The sequence below is a fragment of the Etheostoma cragini genome, chromosome 22 (genome assembly GCF_013103735.1).
Source record: "Etheostoma cragini isolate CJK2018 chromosome 22, CSU_Ecrag_1.0, whole genome shotgun sequence".
Taxonomy (NCBI): Eukaryota; Metazoa; Chordata; class Actinopteri; order Perciformes; family Percidae; genus Etheostoma; species Etheostoma cragini.
In genome coordinates, this window is record NC_048428.1 from 1,679,177 (window position 1) to 1,687,920 (window position 8,744).

Sequence of the window (8,744 nt, forward strand, 5' to 3'; positions counted from 1 at the left end):
CCAAAATTAAAATACGGTCAATAAAGTGGCGCTTCCATCCTAATTATGCATTTAAACAAAAGTTTGACTCAGTTACATTCCCCAAAACACCCTAGGTTGCATTTTGGCACGAGTAACGCTTTGACTGTGTGGTAGTACTTGGTCCACATCGATGTGTACCAAGTAATCTTTTTATTTTATTATTCTAATTAATTAAACCACCTTAAATGAGAGAAGTTGTATGTCAGCTATCCTGACTGACCAATTGGACCACGTCAATCTTTTTATTTAAATATGTCTTTGGAGAACGGGGGGTGTTGCCGTTCTAGTTAACAACAGATGGTTAAACAGCGTCTCTGGACATTGAACTGCTTGCTGTGGGACTCCGGCCATAAGATCTGCCACCGGAAATTTGACATGCCATCGCTATTTACATTCCGCCCTCTGCTAACCCGACGTCGGTGTGTAACGTCACCCATACCGCCATTGCAGAACTCAAGACTCAACACCCGAGTGCCCTCATAGTGATCTCAGGTGACTTCAACCACGTCACCATGACCACCACACAAACCAAACTTCAACCAGTATGTGAGCTGCCATACTAGAGAGAAGAAGACCCTGGACTTGCTGTATGCTAACGTCAGGGACGCATACAGCTCTTTCCCCCTCCCCCCACTGGGCAGGTCCGACCACAACCTGGTTCACATCAACCCCAGCTTTGTGTCCTCTGAAAAGGCAGCCTGTGACCACAAGGGCAGTGGGGAAGATGGTCAGAGGAGGCCTATGAGACACTTCAGATCCCTATTCCCCCCTCCTCTGGCTCTCAGGTTAACACCTCTCTCCAGCCTGATGACTCCTCCCCTCCCCCTACCCCACCTGTGACCTCTGTGTGCCTCACTGCTGACCAGGTGAGAAGACAGCTAACTAGAGTCCACTCTAATACGGTTGCAGGCCCTGATGGTGTCTGTCCTGGAGTGCTGAAAGCCTGTGCCCCCCAGCTATGTGAAGTCCTTCTCCATGTCGTCAACCTGAGCCTGAGTCTCCAAAGGGTCCCCGTGCTATGGAAGACATCTTGCCACGTGCCAGTGACTCCATGGACTACGGACCTGTGCTACTAAACCTCCCACATTATGAAGACCCTGGAGAGGCTGGTTATGGAACAGCTGCGGACCATGGTCAGACCTCTCCTGGACCCCCTTCAGTTCGCCTACCAGCCCCGAGTGGGAGTTAGGGTTAGGATTACACCCACCTGGACAAGCCAACAAGCATGGCGAGGGTCATGTTTTGACTTCTCCAGTGCTTTCTACACCCTCCGGCTGAACTGCTGGGTGAGAAGATGACAGCGATGCAGGTGGATCCCCCCCCTGGTGTCCTGGATTGTTGACTACCTGACAGGCAGACCACGGTATATGCGCCTGCCACACTGTGTGTCAGACAGCGTGGTCAGCAACACCGGGGCACCGCAGGGGACTGTCCTCTCTCCCTTCCTCTTTACTATCTACACCACAGACTTCAACTGCCATCCTGAAGTTTGATGATGACGGATGACTCTGCTGTGGTTGGATATTTAAGCGAGGGGGACGAGGCTGAGTACAGAGCTGTGGTGGGGGACTTTGTCATATGGAGTGATCAGAACCATCTACAGCTCAACGTGACAAAGACTAAGGAGCTGTTTGTGGATCTAAGGAGAGCCAAGGCACCAGTGAGCCCTGTTTCCATCTAGGGGGACAGTGTGGACATAATGAAGGACTACAATCAACTATTATAATTATATGACATCAAACTTTATAACTCCTCCCTCTAAGTGTCTGACACACAGTGAATCTGAACAATATTATCTGTTTATTATCTGTTTTGTGCAATAACACCAGCTTAAATTATAATGTGCAATACTCTGCTGCTACTATTTATTCATTATTACTGTTCACCATAACACTTTCTTAATTTTGTAAATACTGTATCATTAAAAAAATTTCTATGTTCCTATGTAAATACCGTACATATCCACACTACTTATATGTCTTTTATTTATATATCTTCTCTGATATTTATATACTTCTTGCAACTGTAGCACAGAATTTCCCTTCGGTGACCAAAATATTTTGGATTCTGATCCAGCACCCATCCGATTTGGCACAGGGATGTGCATGTCTTCTTTTTTTTTTATACATTTCTTACATGTGTCAGCACCATCAGCCTGATGTGACACAGTTTTTTCAGACCTTGTTGACAAGTCCTGGTTGCTTCTGTACATTTGAGCAAAGTTAAAACATTTTTTATAAGATTATGTCATTTTTAACGTGATGTTTAATTTATTACCAAGTTTGAGCTTTTCCCTGATACTGTGGGTTTTTGTCACATGTTGACCATATTTTAGGGAAAGTGTGTAAGCAGTTCAAAAAGTGGTATTATATCTGTTTTCACTGTAGCATCAGTGCTGTTAACAAATTATTGTTCACCACATAGACACTGAACTTAGTAGTGCCAATCTAATAACAGAAAATGCCACTGGAGGGAATTTGAAGACATTTCCAACTCTAATGGTGCAAATGATGAGGTCTGCCATGACGTTTCAGTCTAACACTTTATTATTGAATAAGCTCAACAACGCCTACAAAACCCAGTGTGCCAAAAAAAAAGCACACATGGCTGTCTGTTCTGCCAGTTTTCCCTCCCAGCCCTTGCTGCATGAACAATTAATCTTTCCATGATGACTATCCAAAATTCTGATGCTATGACACTGGAATTGTTTTTTTTAAGTGGCAGACTGAGCCTATAGAAAATGTTGTATTGTTTTCAGATATTAATATAAAATTAATAATGAGTGAACGTGATATTTTTTGTTAGGTTTTATATTGTGTTATTCTATCCTACTTGATAATTTATATATTTCTAAGCAGATTTTCAATGCTATATTGTGAAATTCTTTGATGCTCATTTTGATGTGGGGCATCTTCTGCTCTGTGGGGCTCCCTTTCCGTCTGACTATCGCAGTTTTGACTGACTGGTTTTCATATCCAGGTAATTCTGTATGACTGGGAAAATTAGTCCTTTGGGTTCATCTACATGTAATAATATACAGTAAAATGTACAGTCTACTACGGCTTCACCACGTGACTTTCTCAAAGTAAAACTACAAAGTCTCCACATTTTTATTTTAAATCAAATTCCCACTTCTCTGTCGCTGTGTTTATGACTATTTTATACACCGAATTATGTAACTTTAACTTTTTGACAAGCTTTACTGTGGTTAAAAGCTACAAAATAAGTGCACTCTTGCTCCTGTCTGTAGTCCCTTAACTGAAAACAGTGCACGCGGCACCGCCCACTTAGCTTACGAGCTCTTCTGTCAACACTATACACCAAACCACAGCTAGCTAGCTAACAAGGTAAGACATAAAACAAAAACTCCTTGCATTGAGTCGTTTTCGCTACCAAAATAAATATATATGTAACGTTAAATGTTTTACCATCTAGCTAACATTACTATGTTACTTTAAGGACTAAAATGGTAACGGTACTTGACGTTATGTAACGTTACGTATGTGGCCTTTTTAACGTTAGCTGAAACCAAATAGGCATAGTCGAGTTCACGACGATACAAGTTACCCATTACACTTTATCTATTTTAACAGCAATAAACATGTGTGTCTTTCGGGACCTTCGCTGTTACGTAACTCCCCTTAAGTTAACTAACTAGCGTTGACAATTCTCTATAATGGACAGAGCTGTTACATGTATGGGAAAGACCGCATAAAACAAGGCCGGATGTTTTACTTTGATTGAAAATGTGTTCAGGCATCCGCTAACGCTAGGTTGGTTGGTAAGATCATATGACTCTCATACTTGATCGCAACCCCGAAAGGGCCCAGTCAGCACTGCGCCTTGTCGTTAGAACCCAAACGTCACATTTTGATTTAAAATAAAAGGGGCGCTAAGTACATTATGCGTTTGCGAATTTACAAAAAGAATCATACGATCTCTTATGTGTTCTACACGCTAAACATTTCTATTAATAAACACATAATAACACTCTTGAATGCAGTCAGCTTGGTGTGTAGGCTCCATACGGGCGTGTCAACTGCCCAACCTAGGAAACTACACATAAGATAGGTAAAAACCCTACAAGCAACGTTGGGCTAAACAATATAACATCTGCTAAATAAACAAGAGGATGGAACAAGTGTCTCACTCTCTCAACATACAGATGGCTGCTGCTCTCAGTAAAGTCACAGCGGTCATTACCTGGATGACTAATGTTATGGGTCGGTGTGTGTATGTTCCATTCCGTTATTGTATGACTGTTTATTTGTGTTCCTGTTGGTCAGGTCGAGTGTGTCCTCCAGGCTGTGATGGCAGCAGTTGGAACCCCGGCGCCAAAGGTCACCGACTGTGTGACCAAGGTGGCGCTGAGCGTCTCCTGTGAGAATCTGCTCGACATGGACGCATTCTCAAAGTCGGACCCTCAGTGTGTGCTTTTCATGAACAGCTCAGGGCCTCACTGGTGTGAGGTTAGTAGGTCAAAGGGCAGATCTACAAGGCCAGAATTATCCTCCTCATTAAATAAATGAAAGGTGCCCTGGCACATGTATTTTATTACTGTGTGGTAATGTCTGAAGTTCTACCATGGACTCTGTAACTGGGTCACCTTGTTTCAAACCATTCTAGCGTGGTATAGAAAGTCTGCAGGATGCTTGATTTGTGCCAGTTTTCATTTAATTAATATTCAACGAGCTAAGCTGCTTCACTGTGATTGGCTAACAGCTAGCCAATGAGAGCCTGGCTATCAGTGTTCTTTACCCAGCACAACTGGGCAAGCTCATGAATAGTAATGAGCTCAGGACACATGACATCAGACTGACCAGCTTTTGTAAGTTGCCTGATTTCTCCTCTTATTTCTTTATTAGTGGCTAGAGCTGACAGAGGAGGCAGTAGTTTATTTTCATATTCACCACATGACACACACACATATGGACCTAAAATATTTCAAAAAATGCAAGTGAAAACGGTTTTGTGTGGCAGGGCACCTTTAAGTATTTCCATTTTTTAGAGATAATTTTGAAGGGAAAAACCAATTGTTTTTGCTGTCCCTATGGAACAGTCAGTAGCTGCAGTGAGTCAAAGGGGGTTTGATTATGCACAAGAAAAGTCCTTGACTCTAAAACATGTATCTGTGTTAGATTGGCCGGACAGAGAAAATCGAGAACTGCCTTAATCCCAAGTTTTCCAAGACGTTTGTCGTTGACTACTACTTTGAGATGGTGCAGAAGCTCAGGTTTGAAATATACGACATTGACAGCGCCAACGGCAGTCTGCAAGATGCTGACTTCCTGGGAGAACTGGAGTGTACCTTGGGACAGGTGAGCCCTTCTTTATTTTTTAAACAAATAGTCATTCAACCACAAATGCTTATTCAGCATGCTTAGTTCTCTCCATCCAGGTTAAGCATAACAAAATGACACATATAAGTAGTTTCCCTATTCTGTAGAATTATCATTGGAAGTGGTGTTGTGGGGCTTTGGCATTTCCAGAGATTATAAAAACTATGTTGTTCAGAAAAGGGTTTTTCTGTCCAGGTTGTGTCCTCAAGGAAACTAACAAAACCACTTGTCATGAAGGACAAGAAACCTGCAGGGAAAGGTACCATCGCTGTAAGTCACTTTCATTCAGATTGGCAATGACATGTACTGTAGACCATTAAAGGTATTTGATTCTAACTGTCCATGTGTGTTTTTAACACAATGCTGTGTCATGTTTTGTAGATATGTGCTGAAGAAAGAACAGACAACAGAGCGGTGGATTTTGAAGTTGCAGGTAGAAAACTGGATAAAAAGGTATTGATTGCTACTGCACATTTGTATCGTTTTTAGGAATTCAGAAGTATTAAAATATTGTAGAAGATCCTACTGGAGATGATCCAAATTGTTGCTGTAGTCTTGGATACTGGAGATAAGTTTTTATGAATCGAAAAGTATTCTCTAAATTGTTAGTTTCACTGTAAACAACTACACTTCAGGGCTACGGCAGCTTCAGACACACCATGTGGAGATTGTAAGACCTGTGATTGGTCAGCTTGGCTTTTTGATACGATCTGATGAAGATGAAATCTGATGTTGAACTATAAATTATAACCTCTGCCCTAGGTATCTATGGCGAGGCTGCCGTTCACCACTTTGGGATTTTCATTCCACAAATGCTATGACACAACTTGTATACTAAGCAGTAGTAAGTATTTAATTCAATTCAGCTGCATAATATCTTCTTACATATTTCCAGGATTTCTTTGGCAAGTCCGACCCGTTCCTGGAATTTTACAAGGCGACAGAAACTGGATGGCAGCTCGCTCACAGGACAGAGGTACGGATATACTAACCCTAACTCGCATCACTGGAATTTCTATTGACACATTCACAGTTAGATGCATGTCAACTGTCAAATGTGTTTGTTAATCTTTGCTGTTATGCAGGTGGTCAAATATACCCTAGACCCAGTATGGAGACCATTCCGAATCCCACTGCAGTCACTCTGTGGAGGTGACGTGGAGAAATTGATAAAGGTACACACATACACACACACACACACACACACAACCACAGACACACACACACACACACACACACACACACATATATTGAATGTATGGCTTTGTGACTGATGACACAGCAGCATTCTTCTACTGTCTGTCTTCTTACAGACAATATGTTCTCATATGCAGGTTTGCTATTGGGATGTATGGAATCATGCTGGCTTTAGTCATTTACATTTATATGAAATGGTGACTGGAACGTCTTTTAGAATGTAAAAGTTTATAGGCCACTAGTAAGTAAGTAAGTCAACTTTATTTATATAGCACCTTTCACAGACGCGGGGTCACAAAGTGCTTTACATTAAAACAAATGAAAACAACACATAAAATACTGAACCATGTGGCTAATTAAAAGCTTTTCTAAAAAGATGTGTCTTTAGGTGGTTTTGGAAGTTTCCATAGAATCCAAGGCTCTCAAGGCTAAAGGGAGAGAGTTCCAGAGCCTTGGAGCCACCACAGAAAAGGCATGATCCCCTCTGGTTTTAAAAGGTCTTGGCCTGAAGACCTCAGAGAGAAACCAGAAGTGTGCGCGTGCAATAGATCCTGGATGGAAGAGGGAGCTCGACCATGCAAGGCTCTATAAGTAGTAATACTTAATATAAGTACCATATAATATACTACTAATTAGTAGTGTCAGTCTGTTATTTATTAGCTTTACTGAATGAGGGGGGGGCAGAAGCTCAGTCCATAGGGAGTTGGTTTGGGAACCAGAGGGTTGATGGTTCAAGTCCTGTTACGTCCCGTCCCGTGTGGATTGCTAGATGGAGAGATGGCACTTGACCTCCTGGGCAATGCCGGGTGCTCTTGAGCAAGGCATGGTACTACCCCAACTGCTCAGGGTGCTGGTCCCTGGCACTGGCAGCCCACTCACTCCGACATCTCTCCATTGTGCATGAATAGGTCTTGTGCATGTGTGTGTATTTCAGGCCTGTGTCTGGGATTACTAACAAAACAGAGTGTAAATTGTAATTTTGCCACTGGGGTTTGATAAATTAAATTAAATTAGAATTTGTTTATCACTTTTCCAAGCAAAAGGGATGTGCCTGTGAGATTTGCCAATCTCATAAAGGGAGCGTCACCAATAGGATCATCTTAAAGAATAGACCAAATGTATCTTACAGCTTGTGAATGTGAAAGATGTTTGTTTTTTTATTCCAGCTGCAGTGGAAATCAAGGTTGAAAAAGCATTTTTGATCACTGAATCGTTTTCATCTTTTCATGTAAAATCACAGAAAGACTGAATCAAGACCACACTGGGAACCCTGCCTATGTTTTATTGGTTGTCTCTTTTGCATATCTAAGGGTCTGATGATCTTGGTAGAAATAAGGAAATGTATTTTAGCATTAGTTTATGTATGTTGTGTTTTGTTTCCATCCTCTAACCCTGTAAAAGCACACTTGTCAAGAAGAGGTGCTTTCCAGTCAACAGTGCAAGTGAGTTTACTGTCTCCAGCGTGAGTGCTCTTCACGTGAAGGATGCAGTGTCTGTGATGTAGGACGGGCCAAAGTCCTTGACGCATCTATATCTGTCTTAACAACTCAAGGGGTTTGGCTCACTGGTCAACTTACCTGTTAAACGATAAAAGCTTTGTCACAACATTCGTCCTGTGTCCCTGGTTGAACATTGACTATTCAGTGGTCCATGTTGACACAGCATTAATTCAAAATTGACTGAACAAGAACAATAAGTATTTTTTGTCAGTGAACAAATAATGATAAAATACAATTAATGTATTAATTAAATACAAAAATGTATTGCAACTTGCTGGTTTCCTCGCTTACATAGTATATGAACCTCATGTGTGATGCTAATGTGCAGTTGATCGCAGACCTGGCTCCATTAGCTATTTAATGTTAAAGTGCTCATATTCTGCTCATTTTCATGTTCATAATTGTATATTGAGTTTGTACCAGAGCAGGTTTACATGGTTTAATTTTCAAAAAACACCATGTTTTTGTTGTACTGCACATTGCTGCAGCTCCTCTTTTCAACCTGTGTGTTGAGCTCTCTGTTTTAGCTACAGACTGAGATATCACATTATTCCATAATGTTGGTAAGTCGCACATGTGCAGTAGCTATGTAAGGACTGCTAGCCAGTCAGAAGCAGAGTATGAGGGCGGGGCCTGACAGTACCTAGGTAAGGACTACTAGCCAGCCAGAAGCAGAGTATGAGGGCCC

The 8,744-nt window shown here is 41.8% G+C and overlaps 1 protein-coding gene across 2 annotated transcripts in view; it reads left to right on the forward strand.

The window, feature by feature from the left end:
- The first annotated feature begins 3,291 nt into the window (after window positions 1–3,291).
- LOC117938196 (copine-3-like) overlaps window positions 3,292–8,744 on the forward strand; it is a 13,837-nt gene continuing 8,384 nt past the window's right edge. For both annotated transcript variants that reach the window (XM_034862689.1, XM_034862688.1), the window contains exons 1-7: window positions 3,292–3,368; window positions 4,308–4,490; window positions 5,160–5,339; window positions 5,556–5,630; window positions 5,742–5,813; window positions 6,256–6,336; window positions 6,446–6,535. In XM_034862689.1, the coding sequence (XP_034718580.1) occupies window positions 4,332–4,490; window positions 5,160–5,339; window positions 5,556–5,630; window positions 5,742–5,813; window positions 6,256–6,336; window positions 6,446–6,535 (657 nt within the window). In that variant the 5' untranslated portion in view covers window positions 3,292–3,368; window positions 4,308–4,331. The remainder of the gene's footprint in view (window positions 3,369–4,307; window positions 4,491–5,159; window positions 5,340–5,555; window positions 5,631–5,741; window positions 5,814–6,255; window positions 6,337–6,445; window positions 6,536–8,744) is intronic.